The following is a 24,173-nucleotide window of genomic DNA, read 5'->3' as shown; positions in this document are numbered from 1 at the left end:
TGTGATTATCTAATAAAAGCAGTATTGGTTTTTCGTTGGTACAGTTGGTGTGATTAACTATGTGTTGAAGCACAAAAGGAAATAAATTTGAGGTCATCCATTTGCTTTTATTACCGAGAGCAACACTAAGTATTGGACCTCCTATCATAAAACTATCCTAATTACAACATCTGCGGAAAATGTAAACCGGAGGAAGAAACTGACGAACTGCGTTTATTATGCCAATAAATGTTACTAGTTGGCCACATTCTGCCGAAGCTGTCTGTGAAATTTGTTTATTGCCACACATTGATACAACTTTTACAGTTTTCATGACTGTTGTGCAACCAGTTTATAAACTAGATTTTCAAAAAATTGATCAACTTTATGTTTGTTAAAACCTGTGCTTCTACTCCAGTTTGTACTCTCACGTTTTCTAAGAGACAAAATTTTTTGCCGTGCCATAAAACCTTGTAGCCAGCCTTCGCCTGCTATACCAAGTTTTTCCCATTCTGTTGGAAAGTTGCAATTAATCAACTTTTTTTCATAATCAAAGCCAGCTTGCGTATGCTTTTATAAGTCAGTTCGTAATTCATGTCTAAATAGTTTTTAATATTCTAACATAATCTCTTGATCAGCAGTAAACACTTGCTTTTGCTGTATATTTACTTGAATAGTTTGGTAATTCATCCTCATAGCCACTATTATTTCTAGAGACTAACTTGCTTGAAAATAATTAAAAATAATCTTTTTTATTAAATGTTTTCAAATTTTTTTTTATTCTACACTTCAGTGTAGATCTTTTCACATTAAATGTTAAAGTGGCTTGTTGTTCAGACAGTGATTTATTGAAAATACTAATAATAGCTTCCTTTACTACATTTTCATTTATTTTATTTCTATTTGTTTTCAGAACATATTTTCGAGGAATCTAAAAGATTAGAGAAATAAGTTAATGTGGTATTTGCAAGCGCCAATTGAATGTTCTCCATCTAGGTAGGTCGAGTGTACCCCACGCGTGTTATGTATAAACAAAGGTTGTTAAAAGCCAAAATCAATTTTTGAAGTAAACTAAACACGAAGGTTTTTAACTTAAGTTTAAAATTGGAAAAAATATTCTCTGCATATTTTTAAAACATAAAAAATTTACCTTTTGCATCAATAATCTGATTTTTTTCTATATAAGTACTGATGCTCATGAAGATGGATCAATACTTGTGTCCCGTGATAGCTAATCAACAGACAAACATGCATAAAAATTTTAGGTGGTAATTTTAAGCATGCTGGGAAATATTTGAAAAGGTGGGATGTTCTCCATGGTCCAATGTTCTCCATTCTTCCCTATACTGTCATAATCGTAAAAGATTACTACATCTGTCCAACAACATCTGGAGAGTAGTCTAATTTTATCTGTACACTTTTGTCCAAGATCATCTGTATTTTTTTTTACTCTAACAACATCTGTCTAATATCATCTGAAAATTCAACGACCCCTTATAACATCTTTAGGAAGACCTAACTACATCTGGTGATTTTCTTCAAGTCCAATAACATCTGGAAGAATTTTCTTCAGATGTAGTTACATCTGAAAAAATTCCTGTATGTAACAACATCTGGTTAAAATAATACGTTAATAGTTAATATTTTTTTCTAGATGTAATTACATCTGAAAAAAATCCTATATGTAACTGCATCTTGTAAAAATAGTAATAGCATCAAATTATCATTAATAATGCAGTTGCCATTTTAGGGTGGAATGCAAGAAGCAAACTTAAGTGAAGTTCGACTTGAACTTTGAAGTCTGACTTTGATAAGTTAGACTTCAAAAAAAGCTTGATGCGTAAATGAACCTTCAAACTTTCATGATCGCACTTGAGAAAGTCAAACTTGAAAAACTTAAAAGGCAGGCAAAATCGGAAAAAAAAACTTTGCAACCAATAGCGTTTGAAAAGGAAAAACTTTTTAAATAAAGCAAATTAACTATATATTTTTAAATATTTTTAAATATAAAGTATAAAACTCAGAAATATTTTTTGATATTTCTGAGTGAACTTCCAATTAAATGCTCATCCGCGGTGCTCTGTGATAAGACTGTTAGAACTTCTTGGGGCACCTAAAAAAATTCTAGTCTTTGTTTTCTTACAAAACTACTCTCAACGAAAGAAAATCAAAAGATAGTGGTTTGTCTGGAGAGGGACTGCACAAAACTTTTGTTTTTTTTCTCTGATCTTTTTAAAATAAAGGCATAATTTTGGACTTGGATTTATATCTTTCTTTTTCAAGTGAAATGGTGGAATAAAAATAAAATTAGCGAATACAAAAAGAAAAGATTAAAAGTAACCTTTCGAAGATTCATCACAGAAATCAAAATGTCGTTTGATTTCTGTGTTGAATTCAGCTTTTAAAACCTTTAAAAATCAGACAAGAATGGATTCAGAACTTGAAATATCTATTTGAAATTAGGCATCTAAATGGTGTGAAGTTCTATGCTGTGTCCTAAATGGTACTCTTTATTTAGCTTTAAGAAATATAAGTTTTTGAGATGTATTTACAGTTTGTATTTGCAAAATAATTTTAATGTTGCTTGGATTACTAATTTAGATGTAATGCATATTGTTATTGTTATTTTCATATTTGTGTAGGTTCATCAAACATTGCTGGGAGATGATAATAGCAATTTTTTAGCCACTCTTGAGTTTTTCGGAAAGCACAATAAGACACTACAGTTACGTTTAAAAGAATTTTTTTGACACCAAAAAGAGTAAGAATGCAGGTGCACTATTTAAGCTGAAGAACTCAAAATAAGTTCATTATGGGATGTGGGGAAATTATATAGCCATTTATTTTTGTATAATTAATGATGGAACTCTATATGTATCTTATACGGAACAAACCACCTTTGTTCTTTAATTTGTGCGTCTTGGCTTTGATAAGCAATTTCTACCTCCAAAAAAGTTGATTATTTAATGTAGCTCTTGATACGTTACTCCATTAAGAAAGAAGCAGGATAGATATAGCTCAAAAGACAGCGAGCATGTTTTGGTTTATAAGGCGGTCTCAATCCCCGTGTAGTGATGAATAAGCACTTAACCAGAAAGAAAAATAAAAAGCATTGGCAAACCTCTAAGTAAATCTCAGTCCTTGTTAAAAAGTTTACGCAGCTTGCATTTTGCCTGTGAAAAGGCGATTTGCCTACGCATTCAGCAGTTTTGCGTTATGCAAAACTTTTATCTTTTAGAATATTTAAATTATCTTTTGATATCGTTTGCATAACCTTTATTCTGAAGAAATAAAGTCATAAGTAAAAGCATTTGACCGCAATTGTTAACTAATAGATTTTTTGTTAAAGAAACAGTTTGTTTAATAATTTTTTTGTTGTTGTTAAAAATTAGTTAAAGAAAATAAAGTGTTATAAGTTTTATCTTAAGGAATTAAATGTATAAATTCCTTTTAAATATAAAATTTTGTCATAATAGTTTAAAAAATGCACAATTTTCTTTTGATGTAAATATTTTATTCATAAAATATTTTGTTTATTGTTAATTCAATAATGTAAAGTTTTAATGACGTTCGTTTAGTTTATGAAAATAAATTATGACCACAAATATGATATCGGTAACTGATAAATAATAAAAAAAAACTCTTTATTGTTTAGAAACATTATTAAAAAGAGTTCACAAAATAAATAAGAAAAAATTTATTAACAGTTAATAAAATAACCAAAAACCAACTGTAAAATTATAAGAAAATAAACAAATTTTAAAACAAGAATATTAATAGCAAAAAAAAAAAATATTACCATTATCACAATGTAATAAATCTATAAAGTACATATATAAATGCAAATATAAGAATACTTTTTATATATATATATAATTTTATTTTTTTTCAAACTTTTATTTATTAAGATTTCGAGTTAAATAAAAATGCGATAAAACATGAGCATCAAATAAAGGTAAAGATTTTAACTACCATTTGTTATGCAATGCCTTATGTTTCTTTTAGCAACTTTGTTAAGTGTTTCTTTTTTTATTTCTTAATAACTTTTGTAACTTCTTAAAATTAAAACAAACAAATAAATCTTTATTACACTTTGATAATTAAAAATGCTATTACTCTTTGATAATTTAAAAGATGTAACTACATTTGTAAAATCCACAAATGTAGTTGCACAGGTGTTATTAAACTTTGATAACTTATAAGATGTAATACAGCTGTAATATTCATTTAATTTTTGCACAGATGTTATTAGACATCAATGAAATTTCAGATGTTGTTGGACAGATGTTATTATACTTCATCATATTTACAGATGTTGTTGGACAGATGTTATTAGACATCTATGTAACTATAAAATTAGGGTATATATATTGGTATCCCAACAGTCTGATTTTTAATTTGCTCCTCACAATTTTATTAAAATTTTATAACACTTTTAAATAACTGCTAACAATTTAATTATGTTTTCTAATAACATGCTGCGTTAAATATATACATTTACAAATAAATAACTGTTTCCGAAATACTTAGTTTGGCGATGGGGGCATTTATTTTATATATTGTTGTTTTATATACTTATATATTAGTATGTATATATTTATTACAGCCCTCAGAATTAGGGTTGGCATTCCGCAATGCTGACCAAACTGCGACCTCAAAGTATTTGAGGTCAACAATTTTTTGCCGACCTTATTTCTATGTTTATGGTAAGATATTTGTATCAAATTTTTTTTGCCGACCTGATGCTGACCTCTAAAAGACTGAGGTTGTTAAATTATTGCTGATATCATCTTTTCTAATTCTGAGGGTTGTTTATATAATATATATATTATGTATAAGCAATAATATACAAAGTTAGTGAACTTATTTTGTATATTATTGCTTTATATATTTATATATTGTTACAAGGTAACTTCTGATAAAATATCAGATCTTTCTCTATTTAAAAAATTCATGTTAACCAGCTAAATTTGCACTCCTAGTAAAATTGAATAGACAGTAAAAATATATTAAAAAAAAAAAACCAAAATCTGCATTGTACATTACCCAATTTGCTGAAATTTGTCACAAGTGTTTAATAAGTTAGGAAAGAATGTAAATTTCTTCCATAAATTTCCTATCCGTTTAAGATTTTCATCAATTTGAAGTTTGTTTGATTTTGATAAAAAATGAGGAAAGAAAAGTGACAAAAATGTTTTCGTATACTATTACCTCTATAAGATGCTTGTAGGAAGGCTGCAATGCTTAAATTTGGTACCAAAACAGTTTAAAATCTTATAAACTTAAAAATTTTAGTTTTGCAAGTCTCAAAACAAAGCCATGAAGTTTAAGATCCATATAGTGCACTTGATAATGACAATAAAAGTGGGCATTGACAACTATAGCTATGCAAAAAATCTGATTGAAAAAAAATTTTAATTTTGTTAAAGAGAATATTTTGTTTTGGCTTTATGTTTAGTTGAGGAGTTGTTTATGTTTGATATGAACACAAAACTTTGTAATATTTTTAAAATCAGACAATCAATCTAACCCCTACTTTTATCAGTCAATAAATTAGAAAATGACAATTAGGTGAATTTATCTCTTTTCTTTCATATGATATATATACTTTAAATATCTTTGCTTCCAACAAGGCTGCAAGCAACCACTAATAATTAAAGATTGCAAATTATATGAATCAGGAAAGCAAGATAAAAGAAGCGAATTCCAAAGAACTGATGTTCAAGGAAAAAAACTTGAGGAATAAGAGTTTTAGGAGCACTTAGGAACAGTCACAGAAAATGGATGAGACTTAATTGAATGACGAGTAACACGAGAATGAATTTTAGTAGATGGCACAAGAGATGCTAGCTATTTAGAGCAGTGCCCATTATAGTATTTGTAGAAAAGAGAAAGAGAAGCAACATTACGACGATGTGATAATGGTTGGAGGTTGGCTGCAAGAGCAGGTTCAACTATGTTTACAATGCGTTTTTGCACCTTGTCTATAAAAGAAAGGGCATCATTAGAATTAAATTCAATAAGCATCATTAATATATCTAATAAATTATTTACTAGCATTAAAATTATTTGAAAATAAATTTCCTTATATGACATATATCTCTTAAATTAGATGTTTGTCATTAAATAAAACTACAAATGTCAAGGTTCCTTTCACCTCGACAGGAAAAAATGAGTGCAAGAGCGGCAAAAAGCCGCTCTCACACTCATTTTTTCTCTCTATTAAACTCTATTAACTCTATTAAATGAAATTAGCTATCTTACAACTTTTGATGTTTTGAAGTGACATCAGCACCAATTGAATTCCAAGTCTCACTAAGAACCTCATAAAATTATTTTATATTTGTAGTTTTGAAGTAGGTATTTTAGATTTTAAAATTGCCCAGAAATTTTAAATAGGGTTAAGGTCTGAAAAAACAATTTCAATAGGGTTAAGATCTCAAAAAAGGTTAAGTTAACATCCTTAAATGGCCGTTTTGTGGTGGTCATTTAAGGATGTTAACTTTACTTTTTTTTGAGGAACTGTTGTGCCACTTTGCTGGAGTGTTTGGGGTCGTTGTCATGTTGAAAAAAGAATTTACTATCTAAATTCAATTCTTTAGCGGATTGGCATAAATTTTTTAAAAGCAAATCAATATAAAATTGCCCTGTTAACATTTAACAAGTCTTCCCCCACCATTTGAATTATTTCCCTATTTCTACGGTCTTTTTTTATTACAAAATCTACTTTAATTAGGCAAATTATAAATAAGTTAATAAAATATGCTATATTGTTTTGGATATCAAACTTGGTGAAGTATCTAAAGTAAGGTGGATCAGCCCTCCATTATTAATATACCACAGCTGGTATATATATGTATGTATGTATATATATATGTATATATATATATATATATATATATATATATATATATATATATATATATCAGCCCCTGGGACATAAGAAAATGAGATTGACAATTTTGCATAAATACTTGTATATATATGATATATGTGTGTATATATATATATATATATATATATATATATATATATATATATATATATATATATATATATATATATATATATATATATATATATATATATATATATATATATATATATATATATATATATATATATATATATATATATACACATATATATAAACACACACACATATATATTTATATATATATATATGTGTGTGTGTGTGTGTGTGTGTGTGTGTGTGTGTGTGTGTGTGTGTGTGTGTGTGTGTGTGTGTATACACACAACCCTGAGAATTAGGGTTGGCATTTGGCAATGACCTAACTCCTGACCTAAAATCTTTGAGGTCACCAAGAAATTGCCGACCTCATTTCTATGTTTTATGGCAAGACCATATATATATGTTTACATCCATGCATTTTTATTTTAGACTTTGAAGATGTTAAAATTTCTATGAGATTTCAACCTAAAAATTGTACAAGATTTATTTCATCATCGTTAGATCCAAATATTTTTCGCAAAGATTTTAGTTTGGTAAGCCTATTGTTTCAATAAAATACTTTGTTTATCATGGTCGTGATCTTAAACTAATCCTTTATGTTTTTAAGCAGGTGAGGCACTTGCACAGTAAAAGCAACTTATCTAAGGAATATTTAAAGTTATATTATAAACATATCCTAATTTATAAAATAATAAATAAAATCCCAATTTTGCATGTAAAATACAAATACTAAAATACTAAAGTGAGTTTTTGTTTCATAGTTTATGTGACTTAACTGAATAAATCTTGGAAAAATAACTTTAAATCTTACTCATTGTTATGTTATAATAAAAATACTTTGTTTTCAGAACAGAACTGTCTGTTGCGCAGATAAGCAATGGTGCGTCTGATAACACGGTTTTCTCTTCAGGTGAGTCATTGGTCTAAAATAAATCATTGGTCAGTGACAAATATATTACAGCATCAAGGGTTAGTCCAAATATTAGTTGACCACTTTGTAAATTAGTAACTGAGTGAAAGTTTGGGTTTGTTAACGTGGGTCTTAATCATGAAAATACTAAAATAGGAGGCAGGAGAATGCTAGACATTCTGCTTGTAAGATACTTTCTAAAAAAGTGGTAATAATAAGATTATTGGATATGATGTTTTTTGATACAATGTATTCTGTGTTGGATGCTAAGGACTGTCAGGTGTTGGTATTTTTGTAGCAGAAACTGGAAAGAAAATCATGATTCAAAAATTATGTTGCTAAGATAAGGCAACTGAATGAAAAAGAGATGGTATTAAAATTAGCGATTGGAAGTTTAGTTTAAAATATACTTTTAGTATATGAACCTCTAACAGGTAGGAATAAAAAAGAAAACTAACTTGTTTTTGGTAATGCATTAAAAAATATTAGTTGAAAATTAGTGGGTCATTGTATGTGAGACATGAATGGGCATTTTGGTGCAACCACAGAGTTTTTTAAGTTCTGATTCACTCCCAACAAAGCTACAAGAAACCACTACGAAGTTAGGAGTTACTAGAAAAAAAAGAATAGAGTTAAAGAGCAAAGAAATGGTTGACTGAGGACTTGAAAAGTTATAGGTTGTATGAATCAGGAAAACATTAGTATGGGAGAAATTACCAAAGGATTGAAGTCTGAGGAAAAAAACTAGACAAATAAAAGTTTTTAGAGTATTCAGGGACAGATACAGTAAAAGAATGAGACTTTGCTGAATGACAAGTTAAGCTAGAATGAGTTTTGGTTGATGGAACTGGAGATGATAGCTACTTTGAATAGGGACCGTGTATTTGTAGAAAAGAGAAAGAGATGCAACTTTAATGATTATGGGATAGAGGCTTAAGCTTGGCAGATAGAGGGGGTCTAACTACGTTTACAATGCATTTTTAGGTGAATAAGAGATTTGTAGAGGTAAAAAACAAAATCAGGAATAAGAAAATGACAAGCACGATAAAGAGAAGCAACCTTAGCAGATGTTAATATAGTAATGGATTGTTTATATAGTTTCTGTGAGAGGTCAGTGAATGATAATCCAAGAAGATGTAAAGAAGAGGACTCCATCAATATAGGAATGTTGAAAGTATTGTGAGCAGTAAATAACCAAGTCTTTTGGAGTTAAAATTTACAAACCACTTCAAGCCTCGATATGTTTCAATACAGAAGTGAGATCAGGTTCAAGATCAGCTGCCTATTCTAAGCAATCAAAATGAGAAGACTTTTTGTCAAGATAGGAGTGTAAAGTTGAGTTATCAATAAATAGAGCCACTTAAGATGTAAGGTATTCAGTAAGATCATTAATGCAGATAAGAAACAAAACATGACCAAGGATAGAACTTTGAGGGATCCCAGAAGTTTCTGAAAGTGAAGAAGAGTATTGACCTTTAAAAATTAAATTTGTAAACATTAGTAAGTTTATCTATCATCGTTACAATATTGATACTAAGTGTTTAATTTGTTGTAGAATTCACCTGAGTTAAGTTTTTACCACTGTTTGTTTTTTCAATTCAGAAAGATAATTCAATCTATATTTGTATTAAATATTATAGTGGTTATAAATAATTTTCATCCACAATAAATTAATTCAAGGAAGATTATCCTATTACTGAAATTCGAAATTTGAAATAGCAGAGCAGAGTGCAGAAAAATGAGCTGTTTTTACTGTTATTGTTGATTTTTCATTGTTATTGTTGGTTTTTAATGTTATTGTAGTTTTTCACTGTTATTGTTGGTTTTTCACTGTTATTGTAATTTTTCACTGTTATTGTCGGTTTTTCATATAGATGGTTATTCAACACAGTAAATTGCTTCAAAAATCAGGTTTTCTCAAAATGCATTTGTAAGAACATTGCTAAAAAAGCAATGCTCTCACAACTGCCTGTAATCAGAGTATAGTTCTGGGAGATCTAGATAATGTTGAATAACAATGAAAATTATCATTCCTATTTGAAGTAAAAAAAAATTATATTCATACTGCTCTCAAAATTTGAAATAAACTCTATGTGAGAAAGATCAGTATCTGTTTCAACTAAAAAAAACCATTACAAGATAGGCAAAAAATTTTTTTCAAGGTTGAAATGGGAAAATAAACATAAAAAGCAGACTATAGTATGAAGTCCACTACTCACTGACAATTTATAGTTTAAAATTTTCAGATTGTCAACAGTTTGACATCAGTGTAAGTAGTTTAAAAAAATATTTGTGAAGAGCATGCATTTCAGTGCAGGAACAGAATTGTGGTTTGCAGATTTGTTTTTCAACAAAATGTTTCTAAATTCTGTGAAAATAATATTGCAGCCCCAAAAAACGAAATCAACTAAAATACATGAATTGGTTTCATAAGTTTCTTGATTTAAACTCAATCAAATAGAAGCAGGATGAGTTGGGTAGAAATGTAAGGAAAATGAAAATGAAAATTGGTCAAAAACATTTTACTTATGCAAACTTGTTGGAATTAAATCTCTTCGTAATTTATTGCAGAAACTTATTTAAAAAATGCACTGAGTATGCGCTGCTGATATAAAAACAAAATAAGATACTTATTTTTGTATGATCTTTTTAAATGTCAAATTTTTTTTACCACAATTTAATTTATGTCTTCATACCATGAAATAGCAAACAGCAAATAGCACTGAAATAACCAAACACTGACACCATTTTTAATGTATTTTTTAAGCAAATTTATAGAAACTTGATTACTTTTAATTAATTTGTAAAATAATGCATAACTATTTATAATATCTACTTTTATTTTTTCTAATTGTTAAAGTTAAAAGCAAAATTAAAATTACTAAGTAAAATTTCAATGAGTTTAACAATTGTTACAAGAATTTTAATTAGATGAATTGTTAAAAAAAAGTAACTAATGAGGTTTTGAAGAGTTTATTTACAACTCATAGTTGAATCAATTTCCAATGTTTATTCAACCTCATCAGTTTCAACCAAAGAGGTATAATAGACTGGATGGAGAACGAAGTTAAAGTATGTCATTTCTCATTTCTTTTCATAATTTTCTATTAAACACCACATAATTATAGTTTAAAGTTAACCAATCACATTTCACTTTTAACAAAATTTATCCAATGATATTGTTTCAAAGCGTCATAAGTAATTAAAGCGTAATAAAAGATGGAAGTTTAAAAAATTCGTAAACAATATTTAGAGTTAGTTTATTGTTATTTTCGATGTTGTGCTTTTTAAACAATTAATAGTAATTTTCTAGATTAGAATTGAATTAATAAATGTCTAGATAAGAATCAGCAATATTTTTGCCGGATTTACAAAAAATTATTTTGTATCTCTTTATTTAGAATATAGCAATTTGTTTTTAAATCCAGCAAAAGTACTACAACACAAAATAAAATCCTGGAAAGATATAATAAGTTCCATGCCAAAAAAATGTTTTTCAAGAATGTAACAAACTTATAGCTAAGTAGGGAAGCATAAGATAAGGTTCAACCAAGTAATAGAGATTGTCTAAACCTTTGATATTTAAACCTAGTATCAAGGTATTCAAAAAACAATCACTTTACATAGATCATAATTTTTGTTGTGGTTACTACTTGATAGTTGGATTAGTTGTTAAAAACTTATCCAGTCAAATTTTAAACTACATTTACTACATTTCAAAATTTTTCTTTTTCAATGCAAAGGCGTCATTTTGACTTGCCGCTGGATTAATTATACAACAAAGACTGTAGTATGATTTTAAATGATTTTCAGCTTTGTTCTCCTTCCATTCTATTATACCTCCTTTTAACTAATAACATTTTTTTTTATAAAACATGTTGAAAAATTTACTTAAAAATCATAAAGTTTTTAATGGCACATTTAACAACCATAATTTTTTATTTGTGAGATCCTGAAACACTTTGTGGCTTAAAGACAAAACTTATGCTTTTAACAATTTTTCTGCAATTTCTGCAACCCTATCATAAACAGACTTTTAAATGCTCTTCTGGTGTGCTCTGTGACAGTAGCGAAGCAACAAAAATTTGACCGCAAAAATTTAATCCAAGTTTCTATTTACTTATGTCATTAAATCCCCTCACTCTCATCCTGCCTTAACCCTCCTTTTTGACTAAAAAAATTATACATAAAAACAAAAAACCATGTTCTAAAACACAAACTAATGATACATTAATGACAGAAACCATTATGTTATAGTATGTTAGTATTGTATGTAGAAGTTCTAATAAAATTGTTTTTTTTCGTACCTTCATAGCTGCAAATTGGTTTATTACATCTTTTAAATCTAATTGAGCTGCTTCTTCTGCTACAATAGCTAATAGACTTAACGCAGACAAACAGTCTTGTGCCATCATTGTCCATAAATGTGTTTTTATTCTTTTTAAAGTGCTGAAAGATCTTTCCGCAATTGCCAGGCTAACAGGCAATGCCATATATAGCATAAGTACTGCGATTATTTCAGTGAGAGAGCAACTTATATCACAGTATGTTATTGTTATTAATTTGAGCAAACCCAAAATACTTTCCACATCTTTAATCTCCATTTTGAAAGTTTTTTTAAACAAAATCATTTGATTTGGAATGGCATCAGATATATCTATCTGATATTTATTTTGCAAAATTGTGGCATGTTTAAATATTTTGTCAGAATCTAATAATACCATATTTTTACCAAAATTAAAATAGCTATTTACTGTTTTCAGGGGCGTAAAATGAGAATCTATCTGATTTATAACTATGTTTACAACTGTGTTAAGTACTTCAATTTTAAATTGATGTTCAACTGTTTCAAAACAAAAATCTACACAATTGTCATCAAGCAGTTTTTTTGATCGTTTCATTTGTGTTTATTTAAAATTTGGAGCTATATTCCACTTTATAGCAAGAGCTTTTGCTTTTGCAAGAATAATATCAAAGTGTTTTTATATGCAGTGTTTTTATTTCTTTTATTCAAGTTTCTAATAATAAACAAACTTTATCCAAATCCATATTTTTAGATTACAATAGTTATGAAACAATATTTAATGGTGCTAATATTTCAATAACTGACACCAAAATGCAAAGAAAATCTAAACAATCCATTTTCTTTCTCAAACCAGTTGCTTGTGCTATTTCTGCTTTTTTATTGCTTTCCAAATTATTTTTAGATAAAACTTTCATTACATCTACATATCTATGTTTTATGGCTATACAAGATGATAATCGAGACGTCCAGCGTGTAGGATTTAGTTTTTTCAGTATTTTTTCTGGTTCTCCTGTTATTTTTGATAATATGTCCCACCTATTTATGCTAATATCAAAAAAAGAAAATATTTTTTGTATACTAGAAAAAAAGTTGCTAATACATGGTACCCTATTCATAGCATCATTTATAACTAAATTTAAATTGTGGACCACACAATGAATAAATGTTGTGTTTTTTTCTAAATGATTTTAGTATATCAATAATTTGATTTGATATTACACTTGCGGATTGATTGTTAACTTTAAAAAACCCTAAAAATTTTCATCCATTTTGTAAAAATTTTTAACAAATCAAAAGGAAATACTAAGTTGGTCTGTTTTAGATAAATCTTGAGTAGTATCAACAATTATTGAAAAAAAAAGGAACTAAATTGATATCATTGATGATTTTTCTTTCTAAATTTTTTGATAAAAGAAAAATAATCTCATTCTAAATTTGAGGTGATAAATAATTAACATGGCCATGAGGCAAAGATATCACTTCTTTCACAACACTATCATATTCTGCTAATAGCTGAACATCTGATAAAAAGTTACCATTAAAAATATCTTTGAGTGAACCATTTTGGCCTCGAAAAGAACTACAATTTTTAGCTAATTTCAATTTTATTTTAGTAAGTCTTTCTAAAACTTTTGCCCAAAATGTTTGTTTCTTTTGAATATTTTCGAGTAACATAGTATCTATTGTTTATTTCTCTTTCCATTGTTCAAAATAAAACAAGTATTTATGTGAACCTCAAAATTAACATGTTTTTTTTTTTGAAAGCCCCTGCCAGTCATTAGTACCTCGTATCCAACCACTTTTTTTTTTCTCACTTGAAAATAACCAACAAGGTTGACAGTAAACTAAGTTTTTATTTGGTGAGTAGCATAACCAAGTATTTTCAATAGATATTCCTGATTTTGTAACTTTTTTATAGTAATTTATAGAGAAAGAATGATATTTATCATCTTAAGGAAAAGGTCCTTCAGAACAACAAGGACTGACAGATAAAATTTTTTCTTCTACTGTTATAATATCTTTAAAGTTTGCAAAATCATAAAGGTTTTGCTCACAAATAATTTCAGATAAATTGCATATGTTTTTAACTTCTGCTTTATTTAGCGGTACTTTAGTTGTATTTGACATATTTGATGTTTCTATTTCAGAATACTTTTTGGTCGTATTGGCACTTTCATCTACCATTTTATTAATATTTTCTAGTTGTGTTTGAAGTTGAAGCGAAAAAAGATGTGAGTCTTTGTTTAAGAAAAAATAAAGAAAAAGCTATTTTTTTATTTTTTCTCGTTCTGAAACCACTTGTTAAACTTTTTTTTTCTTCCTTTTTCTTGTTATTTATTTTCACAATTGTCTTTTATTTATCAAAATAATTGAAAATTTAAAAAATGATAATAATAAAATCACCTTAATTACAAAACATAAATAAAAAAACAGAAAAGCTGGCAACTAAATTCAAATACTAGTCTAACACCATATATGTAGTTATTAATTTAAAAAAACTAAATTTTTTAAAAACGATATTTCAAAACTACTCTAATATAAAAAAACTAAAACTATTTAAAAAACTATTTTAAAAATTACAGCATAGATTGAAGCTTTTTTTATTTGTTTTTTTTAAAAAAAAAGGTGTTCATTTTTTTTAAAGCAAGTTAGCAAGTTATTGTTTTACTAAAAAAGCTTAATTATTAAAGTTGCTTAATTATCATACCTTGCGTTAAATTGCAATGACTTCATAATTGCAACTTTGAATATTGTACAATATTTCATAAATTAGTGTAGTTTATATTAATATTCATAGTTATATTTAAATAAAAAGTTGCTCACTATTTAAAGAACTAGTCAAGATTTTATTATTAATTAATTATTAATTTCATAATAACTGTACAAAGTGTTAAATGTTGATATGTATGTTATTTTTTATACTAAAACTTTTTTAAAATTTTTCTTAGTTGCCTTGGGCCCCTAATAACTCTTGGCCTCCTTGCAGCTGCGAGCCCTTTGCTATGCTGCTGCTCTGTGATAAGACTGTAAGGACATCTTTGGGCACCTAAAAAATAAAAAAATGAATAAAAACAAATAAAAAATAAAAAGACGCCTATACTTTCTATTTATATGGCTTAAAAACTGTAGTTTTAACCTTAAATTTATTTGCAGATTTATGTTTATACATAGCCGTCAAAAGTGTTCATAGCCCTTGGGGTATAGCAGCAATTAGTAGCCCCAATAAGCATAATTTAATAATTCATAATAGCCAGGGGCTATTCTAGACCATTTTTCACAGCGCCATCTGTACTGTTTGGGCACTGATTTGGGTGCTGCCCAAATTCAAAACTAAGGGATTTTTTTTTTTTTTTATACAAAAAAACATCGTTTTTTTAACATTTTTTAATTTTTTTGAAGTGTTTTTTTTAATTTTTAATTTGGCTTAAATAAGGAAGGTATATATAAAAAATTACTTATAAGATTACAGTTTAGTGGTTTTATTTTGGTATTTTTATTTGTTTGTAAAAGTATTAGAATATTTTGGATAAGCACATCCCCATTAAAAATTATAGGTCTGCGATAACTCTTAAAGCAAGTATTTCCTAAATAAGATTCAAAGTTACTAATTAAAAATTCAATCAAAATCTCTCAAACAGTTGTTGCACATAACAGGTGAAGCGCTACCTTAAATTATAAACATTTAAGTACCAAAAATATTTTGAAAACATTTTTTCAAGACTCTAGTTATAATCTAGTTAAAAGCTTTATTGAAGTTTTATGTTACACCATCAACATAAAAAATTAATGATTTGCTGGTAGTTTTTAACATTTTTCTTATTCTTGCAGCAGCTTAAACAGACCATGTTTAGCTTTCTTCACTTTTTGGTTTAGTTGTTGCTATCCCATCATAAGGTAAAAGAGACTTTTTCATTTTTTACATTACACAAGGACTTATGTTTGTACATAGATATAAGGACAATACATTATATAAGGATATGCAATGTATTCAATAATGATGATGAGTTAAAGAAGTTTGTCTTTTCACACTTTTGATAAAAAGTGTCCTGAAAACCCATTTGTGTTTTCATCAAGGTATTTAAGAGCTATATTCTTTAATTATTATCCACCACACAATCTGTTGTTATATGATTCACAACATCCACCACACGATCCAATGTTACAAGCCTTCATTTCCTTAGAGAAATGAGACAGATGGACAAAACACATTTTTTGATAATTAAAAGCTTCTTTTTGAAATAAAATTTTTTTTTTTTTTTTTTTTTTTTTTTTTGAATTCAAATTTTGTTATTTTGTTTTTTTGCACTTTTAATACACATTTAAAATAATATAAAAATTATTTTCAGTTTTAACATGACTGCTTGCGTTTTTTTAAGCTAATAATATTATAAATGGTTTTATGATTACAGTCTCAATGGAATTGAAAATTTATATTTTAAATACATAGTTTTTTGTTTAATGCATTAATAACATATACCAAATATAATTTTGAAGTTCTATTAAATGACATAGTACAGGGTTGCCACCAAATCAGGTAAATAAGGAAATTTAGATATGATCAGGGAATATCAGGGGGGAAAGATTGATATAGTTAAAAATCAGGGGTAATAAAAAAATTGTTTAATTTCTTACTATTTTATTTTAATGTTTTGAAATGTTTTATGGTAAATAAATTCCCCTTTTTTATGTTACTAATAAAATAATCATATATCTCTAAAGTTTGTTTAAATTTATTAATATTTGATTATAAAAAAAGTTAGTTTTTATTCTAGTCATTTACAGTATAAAGCAAACAAAATGTTTATGCAAAACATTTTATATAGGTTTGAATTTAACCATTATTAGTAATTTAAATGAATTTATTAGGTGCTTTTAACTGCAGAAATAGCTGCAACAAGTGAAGATTTTTATAGTTTTCCATAAACCAATTGTATTTTTATTACCTTTTTTTAGAATAAATACAAATTTAAAAAATTCTAAATAGCAACTTATTTCAATGAAGAATTGTTGAGTGATCCATTGTTTGAAAAATGGCTGATAAATGGCACAGAAAAAAAGTCAGTCAAATGCAAAACATGCCATCTTCAATTTAACTTATTGATTTTGGGGTGGAGAGCTGTGACAAGTTACAAAAAACATGTTTAGAAGTCCAGGCCAGTATCTTGTTACTACAAGCCAAAAAGCAAGCAGTTTTTTAGTAGATCAATATGATAAAACTTGTGAAGAAATCTATTATGTTTTCCATGCAGTACAAAACAATATCTCATTGAACTCATGTATGAAAATGATCTACTATATTAAAAAGTATTCCCTTATAGCATAACTGCTAAATCCTATGAAATTTTTGGCCACCATGCAATATAAATTAACTTAAAAGTATGACCATATTTTTTAAAATAATTAATAGCATAAATCTGACACAACTGTATATAGATGACTCAGTGTGAACTAGGTACTTCTTGATCTTATTGAAAAGCAGTGTGACCAACAAGAGCTACCTAAACTTCTTAACATTGCAAGTTGCAACCTTCATGTAATGCATATGAAACATAGGGAAGAAAATGAAAGCTTCATACAATTTTTTCCATGATTCTCTTGCTAGAAGAGCTGATTATGTAACTGTCACTGAATGTGAAAACTTTCCCTATGTATTTTGCTAAACATGCTGGGTTGAAGTCCGAATTGTTGCAAAGAGATTATGTTTAATTTTGGCAAAAATACATATTGGGAAGTTAGGAGTCTTTGAGGAATTAAAAATAAATTATATAAATTTCAATAAATTGAACTTTTTAGGTTACATTGCTAGTTTTTTGCAGAAAATCTTAATGGCATTTTAGGCAGGTGCCCTGATGATACCGTTTCTCTTTCAAGATTTGTTTTCAACTGCTAAAGGCTTAATGGGTTAAATAGTTGAACAAGATGTTTTAAGCAGCATTATCAATTTGAGGCAATTTCTATAATTTGGTTTTACTTACAAGGAGAACTTTCTGCCATTAAAATCAATGATTAATGGCTGGTAAAAAATGGCAAAATCAATTGATAATTAGATTTACTGTAGAACATAACATGGGATTAAGATAAAAGGATGTGTTGTCTCAAGATATGGTCAATAGATTCATGAAAGATTCTCAGCTTATTATCATTAGAATTCTTAAAAAATATTTCTAAGAGGTTTCAAACATTTCTTAAAAAATATTTCTAAGAAGTTTAAACTTTATTTCTGGAATCAACTATTGGCATTAGTCTGGATTCAATTCTATTGAGAAAAAAGCTAATCTTCTTCAACAGATGAAATCTGTACTACATCTAATTATTTCCTACTTGCATATCCCTTTTAATTAAATGTGATCTTGCTTTCACACAATTCTTGAAGTTGTTAGAAGAAACTTCATATAATCTTTTACCAGCATTTAAAAAACTTCACATGGGAAATAGTTTAGACCAATTTTTATTTTGAAACCGTTGAAGTTGGTTTAAAACACAAAGTTTTGTTAAAAGTATTAATACTAATTTTTATATTAGGTCATGGTCAAGCATCAGTTGAGAGGGGTTTCAGTATAAACAGTAATATTCTCAGTACAGAAAACATAAAAAAAAAATCGCTTGTCTCTTGTCGAACTATAAAGGATTTCATGGTATCTATTAAGGCACATCAAGTCGAAATCAATGATGAAATGATAAAGGCTGTTTGTAATGCATTGTTGAAATGTAAAAGCTATCTAGAGGAAAATAGAAAGTTATAAGCAAAAGAAAAAGAAAACAAAAAGAAAGAAATAGCAGGACTTGAGGAGCAGAAAAAAGTTTTGAGAACAAATAGAGTAGAGTAGATCTAAAACATACAATGAGGAATTTATTACATTAACTAAACCAGCTGGCAATCAGACGAATATGTCACAGATAAAACTTCTTACAAAATAAAGTAACCATAAGTGAAAGTGTGAGGAACATAAAATAAAATAAAGAAACTTGGCGAGGCTTTTGATATGCTACATAAAAAAAAAGAGAGAAAAGAAGTCAATAAGAAGTAAATGTATATACCTTTTAACAACGGAAACATTTTATCATTTACAGTATTACTCAGTAAGTTTTTATAAGTCTTATACGTGGTATTAGTTTTTATTATTTTCTTTCTAGTTTTTAAAAAAAAAACTAGAAAGAAAATTTTTATTATTATCTTACTAGTAAAAGTATTTAAAATGCTGGTTATTCTTTTGAGTTTTTATTCAGATTAGTTTTCACAATCTCTATATTTTGTATTAGGTTTTGTATTTATTTCAAAGACCGTTTTGCTGATTTCAGCTGTAAAATAGAAATATAAAAATTCCTTGTATACTGAAAGTCATTTTATAATTCCAATTTTCCTTGTATATAGAAAGCAGGCTATCTGTTTTCTTTTGAGCAGGGGAAGGGGGATGATAACAGCATGTTTGGGGGTTAATATCAAAGTTTTAATGCTAAGTTTGCGAGTATGAATGATAAAATTATCGGGAAAAAATAAGCTAAATTTCATTGAAAAAATCAAGGAATTTTTCCAGAATTATAGTGGCAATCTTCTTTTAACATTTTTCTTTTTTTGCAATTTCTGCAACCCTATGATAAACTTGGTGACTCTTAATACTATTATACACTTGGTGGCTTTCTAGACTTTGTTTACCCTCTCTAGTCTATCCTGGAGCCTCTGATAATAACCATTTTAAATATTGTCCAAGTTATGCAATTACAAAAACAAGGATGCTATAAATAATGATATTAATATAAATAGTTTTAATTTTTTGTTATCAAATTAGAAGCTTTTTTTAAATGTTTTATCATATAGTTTTTTGGTTGATCAATTCCTTTTTGTAATTTGGTCTGTTTTGATTTTATTTTTTAATGACCCAGAGTTTTTTCTTTTAAAGTTTGATAAAGTATAGAGAAATCTTTACAAACTTTATCAATTATATTTAGAAATCATTGCCTACGAGTATTTCATTATATAACACTGAGAAAGACCTATTGTCTGAATGCCCTGTCTTGGAACTCAAAGTATGGTTTAAAAGTTTGTATATACATTTATTCTTAAATATTAAGTTTTATTGCTATTTTTTTATTGTAATGTTTTAAAATTAAGAAACTTGCACATTTAAAAAAACAAAAACAACAGTTACAATGCGAAAAAACGTTTTACTTTGAATTTGCTTTTTAAGCAATTTATAAAATGCTGAAATGTATTATATTAATTAAAATGGGGACAAATGAAATATTAATTTTTTTAAGAACTTTGAGCTGCATTTAAATAGATATGAATGAAAAAAAATTTTAATTTTTTTTTTTGACCTAATCTAATTGAAAAAAAAACTTTGTTTTACCTTGACATTTGAATAAAAAGTACAAGTTGAGGTGTAATTAATAAAACACTCAATTAAAAAGATGACCAATAATAACAAAAAACCAACAAATAATAAATTGCTGAAATGTATTTATCTTTATTAGTATTAGTATTAGTAACTTAAGTTACAAACAAAAAAAGTTTTATTGTCATTTTTTGTGTAAGGCATCTCATCTGTTGCATGCAACAATGTCAAATGTCAAAGAGTGAGAAAGGTATAATAACTCCAAGACTGCATTTTCATTTTGGAGTTTCGTTAGATTATTAAGTCTAAATTTTGTTCAATGTATTCTAAGCTATTTTAAAGGAGTTTGTGCTTTGCTGCATGACAACATCTCCTGGTAGTGAATTCCAAATGGAAGCAACTATATTGTTAAAGAAATGATACCGTTGAGCACAGTTCTTTATGATATCTGACTGAGAACTGTGGTATTGTAAAGATTGGTCAGCTCGTGGAGAAACCTTCATAGATTCTTTATGCCAGACTGCTCTATTTTTCTAAATTTCTCTAGTTTGTATTTTTGAATTAGATCTCCTGTTGTAAATATCTTTTTTTTAAATAAGGCGACCATATTGATACTGCATACTCTGAATGTGGGCGCACATGAATTTTATAAAGTTTACTTCATATAGTAACATTTCTAGATATAAATGTATTTTTTATAATTCCAAGCATTTGATTAGCTTTATATGAGGCTTTTGTAACTTGATCATGAAATTTAAGATCAGATGACAATATTATACCTAAATTTTGTTTAGGTAATGTTACTTCAAGCTTAATTCTCTGGTGTGTGCTTAAGTCCTTTATATAGTAATCTAATTTTAGTAAATTAGAACTCCCTAGAATATGCATTACCTTACACTTGCTTTCGTTGAGTTGCATTTGCCATATTCTTGTCTATTTTGAAATCCTATTAATATTACTCTGTAGTTGTTCACAGTCTTTTTTGCTTTCAATTGCGGCAAGTATCTTTGTGTCATCAGCGTACATTTTATAAATGTTGTTTATCTTACCAGGCAGATCATTAAAGTTTAAACAAAGTAGGTCCCAAAACAGAACCCTGAGGAACACCGCTAGTGACATGAACCCAATTAGATATTGAAAGGAAAGAGTTTATCCAAGAAGAAAGTTTACCAACAAGTTCGCTTTTTTCCAGCTTAAATAATAAAGGTTTACGCGGTACCTTATTGAAAGCTTTAGCATAATAAAGGAATATTACATCTGTCGATTTTCATTTGATTTTTCAAAGTTATAAAATCTATAGTTTCCAAAAGATTCGCGACACTTGATTTATTCGTAACAAATCCGTGTTGACAAATAGATATAAGATTATTATGAGATAAATGTTCTGTAATTTTATCTCTAATTATGAATTTTACAAGTAACAGATGTGAAGGAAACGATAATTTCCTGGATCTGTTTTGCAGCCTTTCTTATATAATGGAGTGACATGGGCTTCTAACCAAGATTCTGATAATCCAGATTGATCAATTGAATTTTGATAATGGATTGGCTAATGATTTTGCACACTTTTGTAGAACTAATGGACTTGCATAGTCAGTGCTAAATGATTTGTTTGTATCTAATTTGAGTAAATGTGATTCTACTAGAATTGGTCGATTTTTAATGATCTACTTCCTTTATGCTAATATCTGATTCATTAATCAATGCATTAATAGGCTTGATGATGAATGTTTAGAATTAATATAGTTAAAGTCTTTTTGGATTGCATTTATCATTTGCTAAATCTTCTTCAAAGATTCTAATTGCTGAACGAGTATACTTTTTGATTTGATTATGAACTGTATTATAACTATTATAACTGATTAACTAGATATGGAACTTTCCACTTTGTATTCTTTTTTTTTTTTACCTAATTTAATAATGTCAATTGTGATCCAAGGTTGATGTTTTTTTTTGTTGTGTGTTTTGATATAGGAGGTATAAATTTAACACATAGTTTATGATATATATCTGTCCATTTTTTGTAGGAATCATTGATACTTAAATTTTTAAACATAGCAATCCAATCATAACATTAAAAGCTTCATTTAGTTTTGCATAGTTGTTTTTTTTATAATACAATTTTGAGAAAACAAATGGGGTTGACTAAATTGATTTTTTAATGAGATTCCATTTGAGCAGTAAGTGACCTTGTGTTGCACATCCAAGAGGCATATGAAAGGTTATTTTACTCATTTTGTCTGGAGAGTCTGTTATAACAAGATCCAATGTGTTAATACATTTATCTTTCTTAAATATAAATGTTGGTGAGTGTATACATTGATACAAAAACGAATTATTCATTGTGTTAAAAAATTTGCTTCTATTGGTTTGCTTGGTCTTTTGAAGTTTGTCGAATAGCCATCATTCCAAACAATATTAGGATAATTAAAATCGCCTGTGAGTAATAGTCCCGAAAAACAGTTACTATCGATAGATTTTTTAGCTAAAGTTAAACAATTATTAATTTTTAAGCCATTTTTTCCATCAATTATGGTGGGCAGTATATACAACCAATCAGCAACTTGTTACTTTTACTGATTGCAAGTGAAAGTTATAGTTACTCAGAATGTTTAAAAGTAAAGCAAGAATGAGTTTGAGAAAAGTTTAATTCAATTATGTTTAGGCAAGTTCTTGAATAAATAGCACTCCTCCTCCATGAACATTTCTGTCATTACTGAAAAGATCATAATTTTTTATATTTGGAGATGATATTTCATTAAACCATGTTTTGGTAATAAGTATAATGTCTGTGGAGAGAGCAATATCAGATAGTTCAAGTAACTTTTCTTTGTTTAAAGATCTATAAAGACATTTAAGCTTGAGCCAGTGATTATCATTTGAGATTATTATTATTGATAAAATTTATAAAAAGGTTTCGTTTTATTGTTTACTATAGAATTTTTTTTTAAAGTTTTGTAGTTGTTGAGGTTTTCGAGCATCAGCTGCTGTTTGGTATCAATGAATGGATGTTTTTCTTTTCCGTTAAATAATTGGGTCTGTGAGACATCAACACAGCAGACCCGGTAACCGTGGATGAGAAATCTAAAGGGCTGATTTTTGCGTAGATCTTTATTAGCCTCCTGTCTTTCTTTGAATAACTTAACCAACTCAACTTGTTCAGCTATAGTTCTTTCAGGTTGAATATGGATTATTATATTCATTAAAATGGTGTAAAATTATTTTGCTACAAGTTTTAATTTTTTTTTTATCTTTTTAAAGTTATTGAGAATTTTGTACTGATTTTTTTTTGTCCATTTATTTTACCATGAAATAAGAAAAGTTTACAATAAAATATTATAAACTCACATAAATAAGGTTAGGTGTCACTCATATAGTTAAAAACTAATCAATGGAGTGACACTTAAAAAAAAATAATGATAATACTAATAATAGCGATAATAATAAATATAAAAATTATAATAATATGAATAAAAAAAATTACAAATTTTTTTATTTTTGTTAATTCACCTCAACGACAGGGAGGCCACTACAGATGAGGAGGCTATTTATTTGTGGTATAACCCTCTCTCAACTCTATTACTCCGAAACACACACCTTGACTAACAAGGACACTGCGTGGAGAAACGAGTTGAGCGCGGTACTACCAGGGACAAGGTGGGGATCGAACTC

At 27.7% G+C, this 24,173-nt stretch overlaps 1 protein-coding gene across 1 annotated transcript in view; it reads left to right on the top strand.

Annotated features, from left to right (window-relative positions):
* Positions 1-24,173, top strand: part of LOC100206343 (tyrosine-protein kinase receptor torso) — a 142,487-nt gene that overhangs the window by 56,737 nt on the left and 61,577 nt on the right. The window contains exons 8-9 of the mRNA XM_065806074.1: positions 7,382-7,485; positions 20,116-20,193. Of these exons, the coding sequence (XP_065662146.1) occupies positions 7,382-7,485; positions 20,116-20,193 (182 nt within the window). The remainder of the gene's footprint in view (positions 1-7,381; positions 7,486-20,115; positions 20,194-24,173) is intronic.

This window comes from Hydra vulgaris, chromosome 09, assembly GCF_038396675.1.
Source record: "Hydra vulgaris chromosome 09, alternate assembly HydraT2T_AEP".
NCBI lineage: Eukaryota > Metazoa > Cnidaria > Hydrozoa > Anthoathecata > Hydridae > Hydra > Hydra vulgaris.
Note: the sequence above shows the minus strand (reverse complement) of the source record. Positions and strands in the feature narration are given on the sequence as shown.